The sequence below is a fragment of the Dromaius novaehollandiae genome, chromosome 5, assembly GCF_036370855.1.
Source record: "Dromaius novaehollandiae isolate bDroNov1 chromosome 5, bDroNov1.hap1, whole genome shotgun sequence".
In the NCBI taxonomy this organism is placed as follows: Eukaryota; Metazoa; Chordata; class Aves; order Casuariiformes; family Dromaiidae; genus Dromaius; species Dromaius novaehollandiae.
Genome location: NC_088102.1, coordinates 70,176,688 through 70,201,794, shown reverse-complemented (window position 1 = coordinate 70,201,794; position 25,107 = coordinate 70,176,688). Strand labels below are relative to the sequence as shown.

Genomic DNA, 25,107 nt, shown 5'->3' with positions numbered 1-25,107 from the left:
TGTTCATAATCAATTATATTAGGCAGTTGCCTGTGAAGTAGACTGTTTGTAGAACCTGAAAAGCTTTTTTTTCTTTTTTCTTTTTTCTTTTTTTCCCTGGTCGTGGTAGGTCATCTTATTTCTTTCCTTAGTAACATTACATTGACAGGCTCCCGCCTCCACTGTAACTAATTCTGAGGTCAGAATCAATAAAAGTAAAAAGCTACTGTTAACAAATCACAGACGCATGACCGTATGCTAGTATTATTCCAAGGCAGACTTTTCATCCTTTCCCAATGGCTTCCAGATCAGGACTTTAAATTATGTAAAGGGTAATGTTTCAATTCTTGTTACATTTTAGTAAATGTGAACCAACTGTGGGATTAACTCCAGCTGTGCTTGTGTCTGGCAAAACACACTCAGTACATCTGCTGGTGAATACTTTGGTCTGAATATTGGCTGCTTTTTCTCTTTTTCCTAGACAAACTTAATAGCTAACTACTTGGCCCTGCAGACCTTGTTTGTTCTTTATCTACAAGACCGTGAGAAATAATAAACTGAAAAAGCACAGCCTGCTTAAAGATAAGCTATGGCTGTTGCTTTGTTTCTGTTTCTTCTTCAAAAGTACAGATGCAGTGCTATCTATCTATCTTGTTTTTTTCCCATGACCAAAAGATGAGTATACTAGGCATGGGAAGACTTTTTGGCTTCAGATAAACTTGTGTATGGCTTGCTCTATTAATCTATGTAATTGTAGATGTGGAGATACTTGGATCTTCTTCATCCAAGAGAATTATGTTAGAAACCTAGGTATCAAAATAGGATTTCAGTTACATTCTCTATTTATTTTTAAAAATAATGTCATAAGAGAACAAGTGCCTGAAGAGTGAGAGCCTGGTAAAAAGACATAAGCGGAACAGTAACATATTCCTGAAGAACTAGTATGGCGTAGAATTCAAGAATCCAGTCTCTTCAAGCTGTTATCTGTCTTGGCCTGGAGGAAATCTAGTTTTTTTTTTATTGAAGTGACTTGTGAGAATGTTTCCACAAAAACGCTTGAGATAATATATCATCTTGTCAACATGCAGTCTGATTCAAAGAGCCCAGCATGCTCCACAAGGTGTTAGTTTCTTTCTAGCTTAGCAGCATAGAAATCGTCTGCTTTATTTTTTTATTTGTCAATTAACATATTTTTCTATAAAAAGCCAGAAGCTGAGTGTGTTGTCCTTGTAAACAGTGGTGAGCATGTGTTTCTGATTTGTTTCTGGTTTGAGTAACACTCTTGCATTGTACCTCAAAGCACCACAACTGCAATTGGCATCATTTAGGTCACACATTGTCAGAGTAGCTATTTTCAAAACCAGTGTGATAGGGCATATGTTATCTTCTGGTTGAAGAGGTCAACGCAAAGTTACATCTTCCTTCCTTGATCAGTACTAGCACATTTGGGGTTGCCACCTTCCCTACAGACACCCTGCTGAGGATTTGCATACACAGCTGAGTTCCCATAGAGCAGTATGGATATACCAGCTGACTTTGTGCTCTTACCCACTTGCAAATGTGAAGTAGAGTGTTACTATAAATCTCTGCATGTTTCGACAGTAGGCTGAGATGATACATAAGATTTAGGACTGCAGCTCAGCTGAATCCTTAATCTGAATGTGGAAGAGGATATTCTTCTTCACCTAAACAAGGTGCCAGCTGGTATAAAGTAGAGCCAGGTATTCTGATGCAGTCATGGATGAGGTTTGCCACAGGTACCTGCTTTAAAGGCTGCATTAGGCAGGCTTTGGGAAGCCTTTTTTGAGCTACACTAGAAAAAGCGCTACCTGTGGTGGTCAAGCACCCAGTAATTCCATTCATTTGACTTATTTCCTCCTTACTGAATCCCATATGCCTGTCTTTACTTTTCATGTAATGATATCAATGTCATCATCTATGCTCTTTAGTATCTTTCTTACCTATCATGCTCTATATTTGATAAGTTTAGAGACTTGGGACCATTTGCCTTTACTAGACTATTACATCATAAAAATAAAATTGTCATGAGTTTCCTGATCATTTTGGATACTGAAGACAAGATGTTCAGCTGTAGAAATAAGTGGTAACCAGTCAAGCCCTGTATGCCCACTGTGTTCAGAGTCCTGAAGGATTAAGCTCCTATTCCTCATACAATCAGTCTTCAAACTAGAAAATAGTGTAATAATTTGTCCCTACCACACTGAGAAACTGTAAATCTGGCCTGTGTCTTTACAGTATTTATGGAGTTTTTCCTCTATTTATTTTTCTAAAGGAACACTAATGTAAATGGTGTCTGGTCCTACTCAGTCCAGTGTGCAAGTATTCACTTTTGAAATGGTTTTTAATATGTTATGTAACTGTTGCAGATATTTGAAAGACTTTTTTTCCCTTTATGTAGACGTTAATGATTCGAGACTGGTGGATGTGTATGATCATCAGTGTAATGTTTGAATTTCTGGAGTACAGTCTGGAACACCAGCTTCCAAACTTCAGTGAATGTTGGTGGGATCATGTAAGTACTGCATGAGACACATTTATATAAACTGAAGTATATGTTTTGGAGGGGAGGCAGGAAATGGTGAAAACTGAATTATATGATGTGCATGTGGCCAAAAATATATGCATGACCGCTGCACCTCAGGCACATTGGCGCTTCTTCATTTTGAGCTTGTACTGTTTGTCATTGTGTGTGTATTTTCTTGTGGTTTGTCAAATTTCTCTGTGGAATGACAACTTTGTTGCACACAGTTAAATATTTGTTGTGATTCATTCCACACCAGAGGGAGAAGCTAAAGCTTCACACTGAACACTTGCCTATATTTGATGATGGTACAGACCACAAAATCTGAAGTTAAGAGAAATGTAAAATTTTGTGTATAAAGTTTCAGAGGGTGGTTTCTTCTTTGACTGTTAAGAAAACAGGCTCAGTGCGATTTATAGTCATCTTTTCCTTTTGTGTAAACCCACCTTCACTCTTTTCAGAAAACAGTAGATATTATTATTTTTAAAAGTTTTAGTGTGGTTTATAAAAGCTGTTTGGAGTGATAAATATTTGTGTTAGGGAAAAGCTTTCATGGTCATTGCACTTGATACTCTGTAACCATATATGTTTTACAATACTGCTTGCATGTTTCTTCAAGCTAGAGGGATTACTGTGATTTAGTTTGTGGAAAAAGCAAGCTATATGGCTTATAAGTGACACACATTCTTTTTTTCTATGTAATGTAAATTGGTTATTGGAGCAGTCAAAATTGTCTGCATTCAGGACACGCAGCTCTGATTCTGATGCTATTTCAGCTTTTTTTCTTTTTAATTCTTCTTACAGTACAAGTTTTTTCCCAAGCTTATAATTCTTTGCCCCATGGTTATATTTATAGAGGTAGATGCATTTTTATGAAGAAAGGAGCAGAAGCAAGATTTTCTCCAGGAGCAAAATCTATTTTTGCCTTCAAAAAAACTCGTGATGAAATTAACACTCTGTGCTCTGATTCTGTGAATGAGGTGGACAGCCAATTTTGTTCAGCTCACGAGCTCCGTTTTCGGAATTAATGCTGAGCAGTGAGATAGAGTGTGGGGAGAAACTGCTTGTTTAGTTTCACATCCTGAGCCTAGAGATAAATAGTTTAAGAGGCAGCCTGAAATTTTAAGATCATACTAAGTTACTGTTCATGGTAAAATCCAGTCCATGGGAATATGTTAAGATTTTTTGGCGTGCTTTTAATGATAACTCATCCAGCTGAGTGGAGATGAGCTGATACTAAATAGCAGAGGTCTGTTCCGTAGCAGAATGAATATAGCAAAGGAGGATTTGCAGCCCTCATCTGTAGAACAATTTTGCTCTATTTGAGTAGACTTGGACAGTTGAGATTCTTTCTCCAAACTGTTTACGCAACAGTTCTCTGGGAATACTCACTTCTTGTCCCCAAGAGTGTGTCTGCAAGTATTTGTATCTACAGTAACTTCCTTTTACAGAGTTTAGCTTTTATCGTCCATCATTTTTTTTTTTTCTTTTCTCTTTCAGTGGATAATGGATGTGATCTTATGTAACGGATTAGGAATTTACTGTGGGATGAAGACTCTGTCTTGGCTTTCTTTGAAAACATACAAATGGCAAGGACTTTGGAACATTCCTACATACAAGTAAGCTGATGTAGGAATAACTCCACGAGCGGTAGCACAGCCCAGAGTTTGGAGCCTTGCTGAAGATCTTAGCTGTTGAAAGGTTATTCTGTTATGATTAATGCAAATTATGGAATTCATCTGTGTTTAGATGACTGAAATATCCAATAGCTTATTACCGGAAGCTTGTTAAGCATGGAAGCTTGTTTATATGAATTTTATTTAATTTAGAAATGAAATTTTTGTAAATATACCCTTCTGTTATCAACATTGTCTGATATCTAGGAATGAGGGCATCCTGTGGAAATGAGATGATTGTTGGTGCAGGTGCATGAACACAGGACTCCTTCATTCACAGCAAGGATGTTTTCAGCCCTTTTTGCAAGCAACGAGTTCACCAGTAATCAGAACTTCAGTGTAATTGGGACATTGAAACTCGAACTTGAATAAATCCCTTATAGTCTTCTACCACTAACGAACTAGCTTTTTTTGGAGCTTGTCCTTGCTTAGCAAAGCAAAATTGAGGAACTGCTTACTACAATGAGTGTAACATCTAAAGTTTAAAACAATAGCGCAAATACAGGCTGCTGCTTAAGAGAATGCTCACTCAGAATGGCTCTCATTAAGTAATATCTTTTTGTATAGAGTAAATGGAGGCATTCTGCAAGTAGATTGGTGTCTGAAATGAAATGTTAGTAGATGTCTCTTACCTGCTATTTCTTAAAATTGTAAGAATATGTTCTGGTTCTCTTTCAGAGGTAAAATGAAGAGAATTGTCTTCCAGTTCACCCCATATAGCTGGGTCAAATTTGAGTGGAAGCCAGCATCCAGCTTACGCAGATGGCTAGCAGTTTGTGGCATAATCTTTGTAGTAAGGAAACTTCTCCCTCTTTATTGATCATTTGGTTTAACATTTTGTAACACTCGAGCAAATATACGAATGGTAATTTAGGCAAAAACTGTGGGTTGGTGATGTTTTTTCAGTTGGAAGAGGTCACTTCCATGTCCTACTAAAACGATGTCTGTTTTCTTGTCTCTGGGACAATTTACAGATTCATTGCATAAATACTTGTTGTTGCTTGCTGAACAATTGGAAGGTTGACAATGCAAGCAATTTAAAATATGGTCCACACATAATTCAGAAAGTTACTGCTGCTATGAAAAATGTTGGCTTTGGTTGAAAGGGGTTTGTTTCTCTCCAGTCTTAAGCAGATAAATATCACATTACAGTTGGAGAGGAGTCTAACCGAAGCCTCAGGCTGCTGTATGTTAGCTCTGGACAGTATGGCTCCTAGAGGACACAGTCTTGCCTTGAGTAATATTTTAGTACAGAATTAAATTGTTCCGTTATCCTGGATGGGCTTTTGAGGGGTTTCTTTTGGTTTTGTTTTTTTGCGTTACACTGGACATGTAGTGCATGACTGGAGTACTAATGGCATCCAGCGTGATGGTTCAGGTAAACTAGCTGCCCCTATTTAAACAAAAGAGAAGGTGAGCTTCTCCAGTAGTTGCAACAAATCGATAGTCTACCTGGTTAATTTAGCCAGCTAAGAGGCTAAATCTATTTTATGGGAATGCATCATCTTCAATTCGTAACTTCCATTTCAGTCTGTCACAGGTATCACACATGACACTGATATGGAGGATAAACTTGGTGTTTTAAGTGCTTTTTCTTACATACTATCTGCCTGGCTTTTGTCAGTTAGGGGACTTTGGCCTTCATAGCATCTATGGGATGCCACTTGATTTGGTTTTGAACAATCTGAACTTATTTTAATTCAGCAACTTTGAAATTTTACTAAAAAGCATTTTGATGCTTTCATTGTTTACAAAAACAATGGGCATTAACCAGTTTCTGTATTGCTGATATGGTACAGGATATAACAGGTCTGTGCATTTTGTAAGTTACTAAAACAGTACACTTATTCATCTTGAAATATGTGGAATATGAAATCTGGTGGTGGTTTATTTTGGGGTCTGTCCAGTGAAGTTCCCTATTACAGCTTGCTGAGTAGGACACATGAGTCAGCTTGGCAAGCCACCACCTCCTCTTTCTCGTAATAACATCGTTCTTTATGCTGATGTCAAATTGCAGACCTGAGTGTGCTTCAAGAACAATGTATTGTCTGTAACTAACTAAGCAACTTAGGCAGTGCCAGCATCGAGTGTCTGGCAGTTTGCAAATGCAGTCAATTGAATACAAGTTCAGATGACCCGATATCTGTTACGTAGAGCTTTTGCCAAGTTCGTGTAGCACAACAGACTTGCTGAGGTTCCCATAGTTTATGGGAGAAATAAAGTAAATGTGCCAGTATTTAAAAAAAAAAAAAAAAAAGTAAATGTGCCAGTATTAAAAAAAAAAAAAAAAAAAAAAAAAAAAAAAAGGCATGTTTGTCTGAATGCTTACTTTGCATACTTTAAATTCAGCTTATTGCTCCCTGAAGGACATTAGTTTTAGCTGCTGGAGCAGATTCTGAAACTTAAAGCTTCCACTGAATTTATATTAGCTTTGGGAAATTCCAGTGTATCTTTTAGAAAAAAGCAGCTTGCAGCTGACTTCCAGTTTATAAGCAGCATTCTTCTGAACTAAACAATACCTAATGCTTTTTGTTATTGTTTCTTGTGAAGCAAGAAATTTGTGCCTACCTGCTCACTTGATCACATTGCCTGGGCTGCTCCCTCTGAGAACATTTTGCTGTAAATATATAACCAATGCTCCAAAGTTGGCCTCGGCAGTGATGTCATGTCTGCATAACTGTGTAAAAAAAAAAAAAAGGAAGGGGGAGTGCTGCATTGCTTATGCCTCTTGCTATTTTGGGTTCCATCAATCAGATTTTAAATGATAGTGAAAGGACAAGTTGTTATTCTAAGGATATGTTATCGGTAGTTCTGGAGCTACTTCCAACTACCAATAAGCTTACTGGAAACTAGAGGGAGTGCTAGGCCAGATTTCATATGCATCATGTGCTATGCACAAGCATTTGCATTTTTTTCACTTGTGTTTGTTGCTTTCAGACATCTTCCAAAACACGCAGAAATAAAAAAGAAACTGTTCTTGCTCATTTTTGCAACTGTTGACAGTGGGCTCACTGCTACTGGGTAGGATGTTGTGGAGACAGTGAGATGGTGGGGGGGAGTCGTGCAGAGAGAGAGGGAGATTCCAGGCTTCATTCAGTGAAGTCCTCCGAGTTTAATTAAAATGTACTTTTTCTCAGTTTTTATTGGCAGAGCTGAACACATTTTACTTGAAGTTTGTCCTTTGGATGCCGCCAGAACACTACTTGGTCCTGTTGCGACTTGTCTTTTTTGTCAATGTGGGAGGTGTGGCTATGAGGGAGATCTACGACTTCATGGATGACCCGTAAGCCAGTCCTCTTGTGTATATACCATATCAAGCTTCACTTGCTTTATTTTGAATTTGCTCCAGTTTGCTCTAGCTTGTTGGCATCCATCTCAGAGCAGTAGTTCAGCTTGTTGGGGACAAAAAAGGCCTAAAGCATCTGCTTTTTTTTCTTTTGTTTTGGAAGTAAAATTCTGGCTATATCTGGTTTGAAAACAGTTGTTGTTAAGGGCATTCTATGTGCACTGTTTTTAAGCTCAGTTTGTCATAAATAAAATGATCACTCTGAGAACATAACGTGTAAATTAGCTATTGCTATTGGAGTGCTATTGGCTTGTGGGCAGAGGAGTGCTGAACTCCACTTTCAGCATGATAGCCAGGAACTACCGTCCTTAGAGGTACCTTCTAAGGACAACAGGGCCTAAGCTAAATGTCTTCTTAAAGGCGCTTCTTCTTGAGCGGTCTTCCAACTGGTCTCAGGTCCTCTGGAGCTTTCGTGGCACCCTCTTGCAGATCAGAGGAACCTTTAGCAAAGTGTATTGGAGGCAAAGTGCACCCACACACAACAGTGCATGTACTTTCAGACTGTTCCTCCTTTAAGCATCATATTTGTCCTTGCTGCTTTTGTTTCTGCAGACCATGTAAGACCTGAGAATGCTTTGTTCTCAAATTCACATTTTCTTTTAAGTTTTAGTAGCAATGTCACAAATTGCCTGAACCCACATCTTAAGTCTAAGGCACCGTCTGGCTTCAAGGGTTGTTCATTGTCTGTCGCTGACCAACGCAAAAAGTGTCTGTGTTCAGAATTTAGGGTTCCAACATTCTCGGAAGATCAGTTTCCCTTGCAAGGCTTTGACTCCTAGAAGTGGGAAGAAGGGCCAACCCACATTGCTTAGTCGGAATTCAGGACATTCAGCAGTGGCAGGCTGCCCCCTGCCTTTGGTGTCGGACCTACTGGTTTGGGACGTGCCTCCAACTCAAAGGTAAGAAGAGGTCTCTACCTCTCACTGGTGAGCTCCTCTCCTTAGCACCACTCCCCATCTTCTGGTCCTTGTGTTTGGGTTGGAAAAGCAACTCCTTTGCCCTCTGTTCAACCACGTGGCCTAACACCTGAGATTTAGGAGAATCATCGCCAGTGCCTCATTGCCGATTCAGTTTGTTGCCATTCTTTCAATGAGCTGGAGAAATTCGTCCAGCAAGCAGAAAAATCTCATTCTGAACCGCATGTCTTCATCATTGCCACCTGCCACCACCTACCCTTCCGCTGTCTTGGTAGGTGAGGTGACTGACTATCCCCCCCCCCTTCTGAGGTCTGCTTGATGCACCACAGACCTGACCTCATCAGACTCTTCTTGAAAATGGCAGATCCTAGCATCTGGTCTCATCTACTATCTGCTCTGCAAAGGCTTTTGCAACTGAGCTTTGATTACTTCATGCCTTTCATGTCATCCAAGCAGAGAGAATCTGCCCCTCTTTTACCACTTGCATGTCACTTTGAGCCGAGGAACTGTGGTGGGTTTTTCTTGTGTTGTAGGGAGAAGCTGCTGTGGAGGAGCCAGCTGTCCTGGAGGCTTCCAGCCAACAGCACACAGGAAACCTTTCTGACTTTTCCCTTTTGGAAACTCGCTCAACTTCTTAATGGGCAGAGGTTGGAATATTCCACTGACCTTCCTTGTCAGAGTCATGGCACGTTGCCTTGTCCATTAATGACTGGATTGTCTGGGGTAGACAAACTCATTACATCCCTTCAGCTAACCTTGCAATATTTACTGTGGAAAGTAATGATGCTCAAATACCAAGACTCTTTTTTTTCCCTTTTTTCTTTCCTTTTTTTTTTTTTCTTTCTTCCTCATTCAGGATTCTTAGTGTCTGCAGACAGTTCTAGGACTGTACTTGCAGGAACTTTATCTAAGCAGGGTGACAGAGTGTCTAGAACCGAGTACAGCAAGAGATGGGTGATCCTTGAAGCTGTGGTCCAGCCCATGTACCATGTCTCCTATTGCAATCAACAGGCTGCCTCTGAGCTCTTGAAGACTGGGTATATGAAATGTGCCCTCCCAGAAAAATCTCACTGTAAGAGTCTAGCACCTGCAGTTAATCTCTCCGTATCTTTCTCATTTCTAGTGTTCACGTTTCTTCCAGGGAGCCTGCATTAAGGCCATGAATTTTAAAGTTGAACTTCAAATAGAAAATGATTTCTCTTTAAAATCTTTCATGAGTAGAAGGGTAGGAAACCAATTTTTCTCTGTGGCAACTTCAGGATCTGCACAGTTCTTCTGTTGGGGTTACACTACATTCTCTCGTTGCTGTGTTCTCATAAGCTAGTGAAAGAAAGTGATGGCAAATGAAGGATCAGCAAAGCAGACAGCTGACCTAGTCATCTGAACAGCTTGAGTTCATAGTGAGGGATTTGCTGGGTTTTGTTTCTCTCCATCCATTTGTTAAAGCTAGTTTTTGCCCATTTAATCTGTCATACCAGATGATCCACCTGGAACAGTTTTTAAAGTCCTTTCATCTGAGTTGGTCTGGGCAGGATACTTTTCTTTTTTTTAATGGAATATACTCATCCCATCTGTGTCAGCAGTAATGCTCTTTTGGTTTACTGCATCAAGTTTTTTCCCAGTGTATTTGGACAGATCTGTGTAGTGTGAGCTTATGCATTGGTGTCGAATATGGCTCTTAGCCTCCTGTTAGAGAGAATGTGTGTTGTGTGATTGACTTACCATGACTCTCCAGGATTGAAGTATTTGATCTGCTCTGTTTGCTGGAGGCTGTAGGGAGCTTTTACCTCCCTAATGGCTTCTGCTTCGACAGTAGTTCTGCTGTAATCTGGGAGCACTGAGGGATTGCTGTTCCTTCCCTGCTATTCCTGCTTGCAGCTTTCCTGTTAGTTATCTGCTGTGTGCAGGAGAGGGAAGAGAAGCTCTGTTTGCTCTCTGTCCTTTGATCCCTTTCCAGGTGCTGAGAATCCAAGGGAATCTGGTAGAGTGGATGTGCCTGAGCCACAGGGAAACACTTGCTGAAGGAAGGATGCTTTCCCCTGTGCAGCTGCTGGCATCAGAGGATTAGAGGGGAAGAGAAAGTAGGAGAAAATGTTCAGGCACAGCTACCTTTGCCCCAGCACTCCTAGAGGTGCCTGGGGCCAAATTTTAATTTACACTGATGGTATGGATAGTATACCGGCTGGATGTGACAAGGTATAGGGCAGGCTTGCTTTTCTGTCCAGCAGAGGGAAGCATTAGCTGAGCAACCACTCTTTGAGGAGATCCCAATCGGGGATTTATTAGGTGGCTTCTCTTCTCTTTCTTTTTTTTTTTCTTCCCCATTGCATGGCAAAACTCGCCAGAAAAATATAGCCCAAAGGGGTTACACGGCTGCTGAATATCAGGACATTTATTAAGTCACAGTTTTAGCCAGACACGAGGCTACAGATCACGGCAGTCATAGGCCTGGCTAGAATTTCCCATCACTGCTGTGCCCTAACTAGTACTGCAGAGGTCATCTTAACGTGTTCATCCCTCGCTCCCCAGCCTGCTCTAGGTTTATGTTATATCACTTTGCTCCTGCCCCGGGAGTCCTGCCACTTTACACTGAGTTCCTCCTTGATGTGTCTCACTCTGCATTTTATGCTGCAGTGAGAGCGGAGGAACACAGTAAGCTGGATAAAGGAGATATGTTCTCCTACCAGGTCCTACTTTAGCATACGCTGCTGTAAGCAAGGGGGCAAGGCCTCCACAGATTAGACACTTCCAGTGAAGAAAGATTATAGCTACTTTGATAAAGGCAAAGACAAATAAAACAAAGATAGAAGAAGGAGTAATAGAAGGCAAAATAAATAACTGCCTTTAAGGTTAGTCAGTGGTGCTTCTAGTTGGATAGTTTTATTTCAGGAGGCTTCTTCAGAGAAGTAATAACTTCTGTGGGTTAGGGGCTAATTATAGAGCTCCCAGGAAGGTGGGGTGGGAGAAGGAAATAGCACTGAAATGCTTCTTTCTGTGGTTTTTAAGTAAAAGATAGTATCCAAAGGCTATGAAGAAAAGATGCCTGTGCTTGCAGATAAAAGAGTTGGTGGCTGTGGTAGCAAGAGTATTGCTTTTCTAAAGCAGGAACTCGTTCTTCCTTGATTCAGATGAGTTGGATTCCAGGAAACCTGTTATAAAATCATGTGTTTAAAAAACAAAAAAGCATACAACTTCTAGCATGTTTCTCTTGGCTCTTTCCACTAATGGGAATAAAATCCCATTTTAGGTTCCACTGATTGGTGATGGAAGAAGAAAAGGTTAGTCTACCAAATGGAAAGTGGTCTACTTGACTCTTTTCTGGTACAGAAAAGACAGTACATCCATATGCACCAGGGGTGCTGCGGTGAGCAGGATTTCTGGTGCAGTGCAAGGCATCGAAAAGGTCTTGTGTTGTCCAAATAGAACCGCATTTGGTAGCTGACATATGAATCATCTCCTCTGTCAGGTCAGTAAGCTGTAAAAATGTCAAGCCTGGTAATGACATCAACAGACAGGACCACGAAGTGGAGAACCTAGCTGGTTTAGATGGAGCAATTTACCCAAGTTTCTAGCAATTAACTATTGCCTACAAGGGTAATGAGGTTTGCTGAAAGGCAGCCTATATACATTTTATATATATACACACACACATATATATATGTGTGATCTAAAAGACAGTAAGTCTCTAATCTCTCCTTCTGTAAGTAGATCCTCTGAATAGACATATTTTCTCCTGCAGTTTAATCTGCAGTTTGATTTCTGGTTTTATTAATTGGTGAGCACTGCTCTAGATTTGTATGGAATGATGTAGCTTCTATTTGCTTGTCTGGTACTGCTTAAAAACTAACCCTTGTGATTAAATATTAAGAATGTTTTTGCCCTGAGGCGGTGTTGTCCTAGAAGTGAAATACCTTACTTGCGTCCTCCAGTGTCTTATCTGTTTGTTATTAAGCATTATCCTTTTAAAATCTCTTTGGAGATCATTAATGACAACTCATTGAACAGTTTTTTTTGGAAGCGAGTATGGTTCAGAATGGAGCTGTATAAGCATTAAATACAGTTGTAGCTACGTGACTGGGTGTTTGCAGAGGAAATCTAGCAGAGCTCGTGTCTTGAACCTTACCTCAAGACTCACCTGATCTCAGGCTGGTCAGATAATTGTTTTATGTGGATGTACCATTCCACTGAAAACAGGGGTACTCTGCTACATTACGCAGTGATGAAGTTTAACTTTTGAAGTGTTTTCAGAGCCTCTGCGGAGGCATGAAAACCAGCATGAAAGTCCTCAGCCTGCATAGGCTTAGGACATATGTAATCCAAACTAGTCTCTTAGTATTATGCAAAGCTGAATGAAATTATTACCCCATCTCTTTTTATGAATGAATATTTCTCTGAATGCTTACACCTGCAGTTGTAGCTTCATTGTATCTATGTATTTATTTTGCAGGAAGTTCCATAAGAAACTGGGTCAGCAGGCTTGGCTGGTTGCTGCTATTACTGCCACGGAGTTTCTGATTGTCGTGAAGTACGATCCCTATACTCTCACGCTTTCTCTTCCGTTCTACATTACCCAGTGCTGGATCTTGGGGATCATACTTGTGCTCACCTGGACAGCCTGGCGTTTCTTCATTCGGTAAGAAGTGTTCGAGGTTTAGCCTCTATCTCATGGGGGAGTTATTCTGGACATCCATGCAACAGCGTGTCTTCAAACGTATGCTATCATGAGCGTTCAGTGCCTCCTGAAGGTAGATTACAATCACTGTACGTTTGGATAGCTAGAGTTAAAGGGTTTTTGTCTGAGAAGTATTGAATGGGCAGGGAGTTTTCCTTGTGTGATCCTGGCAGTTTTCTTGCAGTCTTTCTGGATCAAACCTGTGGGTCTTTGTAGTACTGCTTATGTTATTGCTGCTGTTGAAGCAGGTGAACAGTTAAAAGTGCCCGACTGTATCTGGTTTTGTGGGATTAATGAAGATGGCAGCCAGGATCAGCATTTTGTTTTTCTTGTACTGTGATTCAGACAAAATTAAGATGCTTCACAGCTTCATTGCGAGAACATTTTGCTGCGTTGCAATTGTCCAAGCTCTGCTAGCGTCAACTGCAAGTGAGCCAAGTTAAACATATTTGGATTGGGTGCCGCTCTAGTGTGCGCTATCCATGCAAGTAAATGAAAAGCAACAGCATGTGGCTGGAAGAATTAGAGTAATCTACAGAGCGGCACCCATAGAATGGCAGGAGCTGCTCTTGTTGAGCCTGCTCCTGAAATGTGCTGTGCCTCTGCAAGTGGTGATAATAAGCAGAGTACTAACAAGAAATGCAAATTTCAAGTGAATCTGTGCCATTAGCAATTTCAGAAACTTAGAGACAGAAGACTGAAATGGATTAAATTATCCCAAGGCCACTTATATCCAGAACAAGTTTTCCTTATTACTTTTATTGGATATTTAAATTAAACTGCTTGTTCACATCACTAGTATAAATCTGTTTGTTTTTTCTTTTCAGTGACATCACCTTGCGGTATAAGGAGATAAGACGACAGAAGCAAGAGCACAAATATGAAAGGGACAAATGCTTGAGCAATGGTGACGGACATTCTTCAATACTGGATGAACAAAATGGGAACAAACTAAGGGAAAGGAAACTTTGAGCAACGAACAAAGGGCTAGAAGGAACTTGTAGCGCTCAAGTTAGCGTGGAGGACAGTTTCAACCTTATCCTACCTAATTTGTAATTTTCATTGTTAGTTTTCCAACATATGAAAATCCCCTTGGGGAAAAAATGTCACTTTGACATACACACCCTTTCTCCTCATACACACCCACTCAGAGTTGGAGAAAGTCTGTGTAGAGGGAAGTCAGAACCAACACCATTTCAGCAAGAAAGGATCTTCATTCAAGCTTGTGGTGTGTCTTCCTCGCAAAACGAGGTTTGGAGAGAAGGGGCTTTAAAACAAAGTGCAAAGGGAATTTCCAGTAAACTGTGAGATTTCAATTTTGACATTTGGGCATTAGGAACACTTGTTTTGGAGAATACAGATATGTGTCACAGGAAATGGATTTTGTATTTCTGCTGAAGCTACCTTGAGCTGTGGAGTAATATGATGTAATATTTTCAGCCACCGATTAACAGAACTGCAGTGAGTTATACATAGGTGACTGAAGCTTGTGAACAAGTTGCGCAACTTGCACAGAATATAATACAGTACGCTACTGTTACAGCCCCTGTAATGCTGGGGTTATTGCCTTTCTCTAAACTGACTTCCAACGTCCTGGAATAGCCTCTGATAGTTTTAGGTTATATCACAGCCCTTGGGAGACAGAAGACTTGTCCTTAGCTTCTATTATTATTATTATTGGTCATCTCTCAAATGTAAGGGAAGGTTAAATGAGAAAGCTCAACCTGCCTTTCATTAGCTTCATGGTGTAAAATAGGCTACAAGCAAAAAACTGGGAGTTACTCCGCCAGTCTTAAGTTATTTGCCTTATTCTCAACTATGTTACTTCGCTTATCAAGAGGTTTTCATTCTTGGTATCTGCTGTATGAGGCACGTTAGGTTCTACCATCCTTCAGAACCGCTCCATTCCTCCCAAAGGTAACTCCAGACTCGGCAGCCTCCTGAGGCAAACTGGAAAAGGCGTTTTCTGCAGTCACGCACAAAATAGCCATGAGCGCGCTGCCATCACTGCCAAAAGAACAAACTGAGGGAAAGCGCACAGTTCTTTCCCGAGTAACGTACAGCAGTGGAGGGTCTGCAGGGCAGGCTAGACAGCATTTTTGCTGGCAACTCAGCATCTGGGAAAAGAAATCAGAAACCTGGGCTTCATTTTTCAGGTCGTTATTCCAAAATGTAAGTGCTACACTAAGCATCAGTTTAGGAGTAGCATCTACTACGCCTGCTCTAAGCCTTTGCATTGGCCTCTAAGACACTGACAGAACTGTAACCGTATCACTTTCTAAATACAGTAGTCTAATCTGGCTATTAAAGGATATTTTATGATATTTTTCAGGGAAGGGTTTATTCAGAAAAAAATGATATAAACAACACCAGTAAAAGGTAAAATTTCAAGAGCTTGACCTCAATTTTTTTAAGTGGCAGGAGACTTGCAGAGCTGCTGACTTTAGCAAACATCCATATTTCTGACCTGTTTTGGTCTTCTACTTGAATGACAACCAAAATCTGCATTTCTCCCATGTTTACAGAGTGACCCAAATACTTTCTACCCCTAAACAATGGGCACTTAGCAGTAGGGCAGACTTTAATTAATCGGGCAGTTCAACTGCGTCGAAAGAGCTCAACAAATGAAGCAAAGTTTGTGGGCCGTGGGGGCTGCTCCTGTTGCTTCGTAGGTCGAGAGGAGGATGACCAATATGAGAGGTAGCATCAGGCTTCTTTCTCGAGTATGTACAATGTACTGTGGATAGTCACGCAATGGCTGCTCTTAAACCGTAGTATTTTGCTGCTGTAGGGTAGTGAGGAACGTATGGCTGTGTAACTAGATGCTGACAAGTTTGAAAATGGGCAGACATGCTGAGTTGAGCAAGTATTTATTTCTATGCCTTTCCACCCAGAGTCGTTTTAGTTCTGGCTTTACACCAGTCTTATGAACTGTTAACTGGTTGTTTGGTAGCTAGTACCAGTGTCTCGTGCTTGTGTAGTCCCAGTCGAGCAAGGCTCAGGTCAGTGTGTTTCCATTCTGTGTGTGCTAATTAACCCTGTGGGTCCCCTTTCTGACCTCTTTGACATGCAACCTTCTGGGTCTGTTTGATGATTCAGGTGGTACCAGGCACACTTGGGGAGGATTGGTCATTGAACCCCCGCTCCCGCAACCCACGTGTGTACATTTGAAACAACCGGAGAATACCTGTTCCCTAATAACAATTCTGGAATTTTGACCTACTACATAAACACTAACTTGTGTCAGTCTGCGTTCATCTGAACAGCTTTTACGGTTAGTCTGGACAACTGAACCAGTGTAATAAAGCAATGTTTGCTGGTGTGTTCTTTGGTACAACGTGTGCGTGCTCGTGGCTTATTTTACTCCGTGCCTCGCAAGCGCCGTTGTGGGGCTAATGGAACTCGTTCTGCATTCCCCTCAGTGCAGAGACTATCGAATGCATTGGTGCTGCCTGTAACGGATGCTGGGCCTTAAGGTAGTCCAGAAGTTGTCCAGATTTTCGATCAACTGGATGTTACAACCCCTTGGTCCTTCCTGAGTCTGCTGTTATTCAGAAACATCTCTTGAAGAGGATTTGCGAGTGTGATCAGCATCGGGCTGTGCACAGCAGGTTGAATAACTCTGTGTCCTCAGTGCTTCCTTTCCAGACGAATGTCTAGCATTGCAAGTGGGCTCTAATCATTGAAATCATCCCTGTTTTTAGGAACCCCTTGGTAATCATCGCTATCTGAAGAGTACTTGAAAGGAACCATGTATGGAGAAGATGAAAGGAGAGCTGATAAGCCTTAATTAAATAACATTTGGAGTGGCTTAAAGTGAGACCATCCCTCTGGAGATGAAAGATGCAGCTGTCTCTCACTTCCATACACATCCTTATCTTATTTCACATTTTCTTAGCTTATCTTGTTAGGTTTCCTCAGAAGAAAGGTATTTTCCCCGTCTGGTTATGCACTGGCATTTGTAGTGAGATTTATCAAAGGTAAGTTGTTAGCTTTAAAAAGGGAGAATGCAGGGTCATGGGCCCAGCGTGGTTGGGGGTTTGAAAACATGCTCAGCTAATGCTGTTGTGTGTGCGACTGTTTCCTTGCAGGTAGTTTTTTTGTTTTGGAGGCAAGCTAGGAGGTGATTTGACGCTACTTTGAGATACAGACTTTTGGGTGTCCCTCAAGCCCGCTCGTGTGGACTATCATTTTTGTTACAACACAGTTTTAGGTGGTTTTGAGGCAAACTTTTAATGGAAAGCTCCACAAATCAGCGCAAATCTCACTGTAGAGTCTCATCTACCTGCTTTTGGCATCATCAGCTCCTGATACAAGTACTCTGCTCCTTTTTTTTTTTTTTTTTTTTTTTTAAGCTGTGCTCAGCCTGCCTAGCAAGGGAATAAGAAATGTCCTTGCTCACCTGGAAAATGGTGGGTGAAGCAGCAGCAGGGAGGTAAACCAAAGGAGGAAACAGGGCCTATTGGTGCTCTTTTTCTGCAGCTGCTCCTTTCTCAAAGGAATCTTTCAGTGTCTTCCTCTCTCTCTGCTGGTAAGAGCCCTGAGTGAATATATATTTTGGCTAACTGGCTGTTGGGCTATTTAAGGCAACATCTCTTGCCTTCTGTTCACCAGCCCCTGACAGGGTCCTTTAGGGTCAAACTTGTTCTCTTGTCTTTCTGTGTGTGTGTATATATGTATATTTTCCTAAAAGGAGAAGTGGCTCTTTTTAATACTTTTAAGAGGTTGCAGAACACTGCTCTAAACAGTGTTTTCTGCAGAAATTCAGTCTTGGGCAGGGGAAAGTAATTAAGGCAAATCATCCAGAGCCAAAAGAGCACCTGGAAAGCCTTTTGCTGCTATGGTAGATGCAAAGTGAGACCCCATGGGTGAATATATAAGAATGACCAGCACTCATGAGATATTTTGGAATAAATAGGAATAAATAGCTCCTTACTTCACAGGAAGCTGGCTGGACACACTGCCACAAGCAGATTGCAATGGCAGATGTCCTCACTCGGTGGGGTGACTGCAGCAAGAGGCCATAGTTACTTGCTACAACACAGGCAGAATCGGTGCAGAGCTCGTCTGGCTGATTAAGTTGCTCCAGGATGGCAGTGAGGTGTCATTTCTAGTAATGTGGCTCATTTAACTTCCTTCATCAGGCTTTGGTGGCCCTGAGAGCGAGGGATTGGGGTTAGCCGGGCCGGCTTCTACCAGCTGAACTGCACGATGCTCATCTGTTGCAGTCCTTAAAAGGGCTTGTTAATCAGTCCGCTGTTATTTAATTATCTCCACAGTTATCTAAGGCCTGACCCAAACACAAGGGTAATAATAAACTGGCACCATCTGTTAGCAGTATGAAATTGGAGTTTAATAGATCGGGTGGCATCTGCATGTTAGTGAAGCTGGGGAAACCTTTAGGTGCCAAACTCGGACCTCGCAGAGGTTACCAAACCTCAGCCTAACCAAATGCTATTTAAAACAGCTTTCTGTAGATCAACTGCAGCTGCGTTTACAGCCGAGATTTAACCACAGCAAGCTTTTTTCCTATCTACAGCGCTGGTGTAGGCTCTTTCCAAAGACACTCTGTGGTATTAATGTTTTCCCCTGTGCCCGCAGGCTCTGGCTGGGGGCCCCCAGGGCCGTGCCGGCACAGAGCATCTGGTTCTGGCACAGCTGGAGCAGCTGCGGGAAACTGCTGGAGGCAGAAGTGGGCTTGCGGAGAGCAAGCGCAAAGCAGAGCTGGGCTTGGGCAGGCCTTGCTGCGAGCGAGCCTTGCGCTGGCCCACGAGAGGGTGCTGGTGGCTCGGGCTGACGCGGAGAGGGACCGGCTGCCAAACCCCCTTGGGAGCAGGTGCCTCGTCTGCAATCTATTATAAATCAGTTTGGAAACTAAGGAATAAAGGCACGTCTAGCTCTTTCTCCAGCTGGCTTTTACCTGTCCGGAGAAGGGGCTGCGCTTGGGGAGCGCTCTGGAGTCCTGGGTGTGGGGATACTCTCGGAGAGGCCCCTTGGCTGCAGCGTGGGGCTCCTCTCCCACCCGTGCAGCAAGGGGCCCTCTGGAAATGCAGGGCTTTTCCTTGGCTCTCCCCCCAAGACTGTTTTAAGGAGAGATACAAGGTATAATGGGCTTTTTTGGGAGTTAAGGAGCATCCTCTGGAGCATCAAGCCAGGCAGAGCCAAGCCCAGGTGCCCCCAGGCCCCCAAGCGCGGCAGCGGGGAGGAGGGCGGCGTTCCCTCCCTGCAGCCCGGAGAAGGATGAGCAGCCGGACGCCGGCGGAGCGAGAGCGGAGCCTCCCAACACCCATCTTCCCGGTACCCATTTGAACCCGCGGAGCCGTACGGAGGAGCGCAGCGCCCGTGCTGCCTCGGGAGCGAAGAGGAGGGGATGCGGCTGAGACGCGGCAGGCGGGGGCGGCCGGGGGGTCCTCCCCGCTGAAGGGGGGCTGCCGGGGGACAGGAGCGGAAAGGAGCCAGCGCGGGCGCAGCTGGACCGAGGAGGCAGCGCCGTAAGAGCGAAGGGGCGGCAGGACACCGGGGGCTGCGGGAAGGTGGCCCAGGCCCGGGGGGGGGGGGGGGGAAAGCACATATATATGTGTGTGTGCATATATATATATTTTTTGGTTTTTTATTTTTTTTAGCAACTTCCGAAGGAAAGTTGCAAGCGGGTCTTGCAGCACCGTGCAGGAAAGCGTTGCCCGAGGCTTCGGTCCAGGCAAAAGCGGAGGCTTTGAAGCAGCATCGGGGAGGCTCCGCCGGGGGAGCCGCGAGCCCGCTTTCCCCGGCGGGAGCAGAGGCCGCCGCACTCATCACACTGGTGAGGCAGAGCATGGGGTGGCCCTGCGGTGGGGGCTCCGAGGAGAAGCGCCTCAGCCACCATCTGTCCAATTTGGGGGGGGCTGTTTTGATCCAGCTAAACCCGAGAGCGGCAGGAAGCTCCCGGGAAAATCCGGAGCAGCCGGGTGCCGGCGGCAGCTCGCGGAGCCGCTGCACAGTCACTCCTTCCCCTGCCTTTTTTTCCCCCCTCTCTCTCTCTCTGTCCCTCCTTCTCCAGCAGCGTGGAAATTGCCGCAGCTCTCTCCGCTCTCCGTGACGGCCGAGGGAGCAATCGCGCCACCGCCGCCGTCGTCCGGCTCATGACGGAGGCGCCGAGGCAGCCGGCAGCCAGCCCCGCTCTCCCGCCCGGAGCATCCCGTCACCGCCGGCCTTTCCCCCCGCGCAGGTGAGAGCCGGGGCTACGGGCCACGAAGGAGCCGGGCTCGCCGCGATCAGGCACCGTCGCCGCCCTCCGCGAGCTCTCGGGAAAGCCGGCCGGCGTTGCGCTGGCGGTTTAATTCCCGGGCGCTGCAGTCGCTCGGCTTCTCCCCGGGGGAGGCCACGGAAAGCTGCCGAGGCCGTCGCTGCTCCGTAGAGCTCCGTATGGCAATTTAGCGGAAAAGCTTGGAAAGAAGCAGGGTGCTTTTCAGAGGAGTAAGTTTAAAAGGAATGTGGGCCACACGTGAACTGAGTTTAGCCCGTTCTCAGCCTTTAGCGAGTGTTTATCCAAGGGAAGAGGCTGAGGGGCAAGATGGGCAGAGCTGAGCTGGCGCTTCTAAGCTTTACTGCGGCCCGGTTACCATCTCGGCATCATTAGTGACACTATCACAGCCAAAACCCCACTCTGGGGATTACGTGGTTGGACCGATTAGGCTCTTAAGGCGCAGTAAGAGGGATGAAGCCCCGGCGGGCTGCGCGAGCAGCGTGTCGGGGAAGTGGCGTGGCACAAATCAGCGCCGCTCACTCCACGCACCGGGAGCGGGGCGAGCGTAGCCGGGCCGGGGGGGCTGCTGGCCCTGTGGCATGTGCTGAGTTTGCTCGTCGGGGCGGCTCGCGGCGGTCTCGGGGCGCCCATGGGCATGTCCCAGTTGGATAAATCGCCTTTGGCATCATGCGACGCCTTCGGCATGATCCACCTTGGCCCAGCGCGTTCCTGGCGGTTTGGATGGATTTGTCCCCCCAAAACCCCTTCCGGCAAAGGGAAGCCGGCTTTCCTGAAAAACGGCAAATTGCTTAAAAAAAAGAAAAAAAGCCAAAAGCGCCTCTGCCCCGGCCTGACTCCTTTTCTCCGCGCGTCGCAGGCTGTCCCGGGAGCGGAGAGCGCTGGCCATGGAGGGCGGTCACCTAGGCAGGTACCGCTTCGGTGGTGAGTACTTCGGAAAACACCCGGCGGGGGAAAAACCGGACGGTGCTTTAACCTGCGAGGCTGGGAACGGGGAGCTGCTGGGCACCGCGTGGCTGGCGGCATTCCCCAGCCGGTCCCTGGCAGCGCCTTGCAATAAGAAGGGATCCCCCCCCCCCCCCCCCCCCAATCTCGTTACGCTGAGCGGTCGGCGTTGCTTTCATCGTTGCCGCGCGGGAGGCTGGTGCAATGCAGCACCGGCTGCTCGGCGCGGCCTCCCGGGTCCCGGCTTTCTCCTCCGCGCGCTCGCGGCCCCGGGAAGCTCTGCCCCCCGTCCCCGTCCCCAGATCGGCGCGGAGGAAACTCGGCGCGGTGCCCCGGAACCAGCCCGAGTGGGAAGCTGTGATTTGCCCCCCCCATCCCATCCCATCCCATCCCATCCCGTTGCTCCGGCTTGCAGAGGCGTTTCCACCGGGGACGGCGGTGCAAAATCTCCCCCAAATCCCTCCCGGGGATGGGGGGGACGTCGCAGCCGGCCCGCGTTCACCCCTCTCTCCCGCAGCGGCCGCCAGCCCGCCCCCCTGGGAAATGGGCACCTACGTGGCCGGCGCCCTGGTCCTGCTGGGAATCGCCGCCGTGAACCTCTGGAAGCTCTGGCGCTCCGGGAGCTACCCGGCGCCGTCGCCCTTTCCCAACTACGACTACAGATACCTGCAGCGAAAATACGGCGCGGCGCCTGCGGACGGCCGCCCCGAGGTATTAAAGCCCCCTCCCGCCGCCCCCGGGCAAGCGAACCCGCGCCGGCTCCTTTCGCCTTGGCGAAACGGCGGCCGAGGTGCAAAAATCCCGCAAGAAGCCCACGCGGGGTGTCCGGTCCGGGGGGGCAGCGGGCGGCCGCCCCGGGTTCCCGCAGGGCTCCGGAGCGGCCGGGACGCCCGGCCGGACCGCGGGCCGCCGACACCCTGGAGAGCATCGACGAGCTGGGCAGCCTGGAGCTGATGAGCCGGGAGCTGGGCCTGGCGCCCTACGGGCCGCTGAAGAAATCGGTGTCGGCCGACTCGCTGAGCTCCGTCTCGTCCATCGGGAACAGCTTCGGGCAGGACTTCACGGTGGGCCAGCTGGAGGTGAGCCTGGAGTACGCCGGGCGGGCGCAGAGCCTGCACGTGACGCTGCTGCAGGGCAAGGACCTGCTGGAGAAGGACGACGGGCGCTTCGAGTCCTGCTTCGTCCGCGTCAGCCTGCTGCCGGCCGAGCGCGTCGTCGGCATCTCCCGGGTGAGTCGCCGGCTCGGCGGCCGGAGCGGCGCGGGGGGTCCGGCCGGGCGGCCCCTCCGAACCGCCCCTCCGCCTCCGGCAGCCGCAGAGGAGCGCCGGCTCGGTGGCCTTCGACGAGCGCTTCTCCGTGCCGCTGGAGCCGGCGGCGCTGGAGGAGGCCGGCCTGCGCTTCGCCGCCTTCGCCGTCGACGAGGCCGAGAGGAACGTCAGCACCGGCGTGGCCGAGCTGAAGCTCTCCGACCTGGACCTGCCCGCGCGGCCCTTCAACGCCTGGCTCTACCTGCAGGACATGAACAAGGTGCCCGCGGGGCACCACCTCCCGCGGGAAAAGGGGTTTTTTTTTACATATATTTTTTCATGCAATCGGGTCTCTCTGCTTCCCACGAGCCCCTGGCTGACGCTTCTCCCTCCCCGCAGACGGTGGACTCGGTGGGCGAGATCCTGCTCTCCCTGAGCTACCTGCCCACGGCCGAGCGCCTGACCGTGGTGGTGGTGAAGGCCAAAAACCTCGTGTGGACCAACGGCAAGGGGACCGCTGGTGAGCCGCGGGCGCCTCCGGTCGGGGTGGCCGCCCCAGCCATTTCGGCTGCGTTCGTGCTGGGAGGTGCTACGTTATATGTATGCAAACACAACACGCTTTTTATATACATATATATAGGTATTGCATGGTTTTGCCCTGTGCTTTTTAACGCTTTGCACGGGTCCTCGTTGCGCAGCGCCCACGAGGGCTGCCGGGACGCACCCAGCTTTCCCCCCGGCGAGAGGCGTTTTCCCACGCTCCATCCCACCGTGGGGCTGATGGCAGGTTTTTTTCCTTGTCTTTTTCCCCCCCGCTCCCAGATCCCTTCGTCAAGGTGTACCTGCTGCAGGACGGGAGGAAGATCAGCAAGAAGAAGACGGCGGTGAAGAGGGACGACCCGAACCCCGTGTTCAACGAGGCCATGATCTTCTCGGTGCCGGCCATCGTGCTCCAGGTCAGCCGGGCCGGCGGCGGTGCCGCCCCGGCCTTCGCTCCCCGGGGCCGTTTTTGGGGACGGGTATATGGGGGGCGAAGAGGTGCCAGCGGCCCCCCCGGCGTGGCTTTGGCAGGAGCTGTCGCTGCGGGTGACGGTGGCCGAGTGCGGCGAGGACGGCCGGGCCGACAACACGGGCCACGTGGTCATCGGCCCCGCGGCCAGCGGCATGGGCATCACCCACTGGCACCAGATGCTGGCCACGCTGAGGAAGCCCGTGTCCATGTGGCACCCGCTCCGGCGAAATTAGGTGGCTCCGGGGGCAGGATTTCGGCTCGGAGGAGCGGCGGCCGCGGGACGGCGGCGGCTCGGCGAGGCGCCGGAGACGGGGGAGAGATGCAGTGCTGCCGCGGCGCCTCCCCGCAACGGGACCCGTTTTTGCCGGCTGGTTTCGCTGCCGCGAGCCGCGACTTGAAGGAAAAGGAGGATTTTTGCAGCTCCTCGCTCGCATGCACCTTGGGGACAGCCACGAGACTTTCCGGGGACGGGGAGGGGGGTGAAATAACAAGGCCCGTGCTGCCCGCACGCTCCCCGCCGGCCTCCCCAGCCGCCCGCGGGGGAACAGCGCAGAGACGTTTGATAAAACCCCGGGTGCGACGCGGGGTGTGGGGGACATTCAGGGCCGCTTTATCGGCGTGGAAGTGTTTTCGGCTTCCACCAACAAGGAAAAAGGGAGAAATAACCCCAGGAAAAAAAAAAAGGGTTGCTCTGAGGGTTGCTCTGATTTTTTTGCCCCCCTTTTTTCCGAGCCGTGGCCCTGGGCAGCAGCGAGGCCCCGGTGGTGGGGGGCAACAGGGAGGAAAAAGCCGGATTACCGACGGCCCGAATCCACCTCGTCTTTGCACCCGGCTGGGTGAGCCAGGTCCGCGGTTGTGTTACTTGAATGAATAGAGCAGGGGGAAAAAAGTGTGAATGAGCCATTTCTTATTGATTTAACTAACGGCATCAGCGCTGTGCTGGCGTGCCCAGCCGGCGGGCGCTTTTCCTCTCTGTTCGTGTCTTTGCTGCCCTTCGCGTGCGCATGGGGCTGGGATTTCCCTCGCCCACGTTCGCACCTGCGACTACTTTCATGTTGTCCCAATGAGTGTGTTTCCCACACCTGGAAAATGTGCTTTTTCCTCTCTCCTGCGCAGGCATCTTGCAGGAGCACGCGCCAAGGCCACCTCCTTCCTCCCTGCCTGCTGCCTCTTCTCCCAGCATCTCCACGTGCGTTTGCAACCCGTCAGACTCGTGCTCTAAAAAACCCCCCTGCCCGGCAGCTCGTTTGCACTTGCAGAGCTGCGTGCTGGTGTCGCACATGCGCGTGAGCCCCCTCGCTCCTGGAAAACCCACCCGCAATCCTCCGCGGGCACCGGGCTTTTCTCGCTCCCCCGCCCTGGCGCTTCCTCCCTCCAGCAGCCCGCGCGTCCCATCTGGTCCCCTTGTGCCGCCAAGGCGTCCCTCGGCGGGCTGACGCAAGGAGAAAACATGATTTCCCCCAATTGCAGAGGACGGTTTGTGCCGGGTGACGCCTACGGCAGCACGTGAGGCCGAGCGGCGGCTACCGAG

General features: G+C 47.4%; 2 protein-coding genes across 5 annotated transcripts in view; both read left to right on the top strand.

The window, feature by feature from the left end:
• The window catches only part of PTDSS2 (phosphatidylserine synthase 2), a 46,591-nt gene extending 30,122 nt beyond the window's left edge, over nucleotides 1-16,469 (top strand). Inside the window, exons 7-12 of the mRNA XM_026114190.2 lie at nucleotides 2,399-2,512; nucleotides 4,022-4,140; nucleotides 4,876-4,990; nucleotides 7,335-7,480; nucleotides 12,908-13,093; nucleotides 13,960-16,469. Coding sequence (XP_025969975.2) covers nucleotides 2,399-2,512; nucleotides 4,022-4,140; nucleotides 4,876-4,990; nucleotides 7,335-7,480; nucleotides 12,908-13,093; nucleotides 13,960-14,104 — 825 coding nt within the window. The 3' untranslated portion in view covers nucleotides 14,105-16,469. The remainder of the gene's footprint in view (nucleotides 1-2,398; nucleotides 2,513-4,021; nucleotides 4,141-4,875; nucleotides 4,991-7,334; nucleotides 7,481-12,907; nucleotides 13,094-13,959) is intronic.
• A 1,002-nt stretch (nucleotides 16,470-17,471) lies between these two features.
• On the top strand, nucleotides 17,472-24,468 carry SYT12 (synaptotagmin 12). 4 transcript variants are annotated; one of them, XM_026114200.2, is made up of 10 exons: nucleotides 17,472-19,429; nucleotides 19,756-19,931; nucleotides 20,169-20,336; nucleotides 21,232-21,296; nucleotides 21,835-22,028; nucleotides 22,160-22,546; nucleotides 22,629-22,844; nucleotides 22,964-23,084; nucleotides 23,387-23,520; nucleotides 23,636-24,468. In XM_026114200.2, exons 3-10 carry the CDS (start codon nucleotides 20,251-20,253, stop codon nucleotides 23,807-23,809), a joined length of 1,377 nt encoding a protein of 458 aa, XP_025969985.2. In that variant the 5' UTR covers nucleotides 17,472-19,429; nucleotides 19,756-19,931; nucleotides 20,169-20,250; the 3' UTR covers nucleotides 23,810-24,468. The 4 variants fall into 4 exon arrangements, with proteins under 4 accessions (XP_025969985.2, XP_025969986.2, XP_025969987.1 ...); XM_026114201.2 differs by lacking the exon at nucleotides 17,472-19,429 and adding an exon at nucleotides 19,577-19,623; XM_026114202.2 differs by lacking the exons at nucleotides 17,472-19,429; nucleotides 19,756-19,931 and having other exon boundaries at nucleotides 20,266-20,584.
• Nucleotides 24,469-25,107: the final 639 nt, after the last annotated feature.

Excerpts from the sequence above, each read along its gene's own strand:
- SYT12 (XM_026114200.2), top strand. The coding sequence starts at position 20,251 with ATGACGGAGGCGCCGAGGCAGCCGGCAGCCAGCCCCGCTCTCCCGCCC. Across the intron at positions 20,337-21,231 it reads CGGCCTTTCCCCCCGCGCAG|GCTGTCCCGGGAGCGGAGAG; the intron begins GTGAGAGCCGGG and ends CGCGCGTCGCAG. Across the intron at positions 23,521-23,635 it reads TGCCGGCCATCGTGCTCCAG|GAGCTGTCGCTGCGGGTGAC; the intron begins GTCAGCCGGGCC and ends TGGCTTTGGCAG.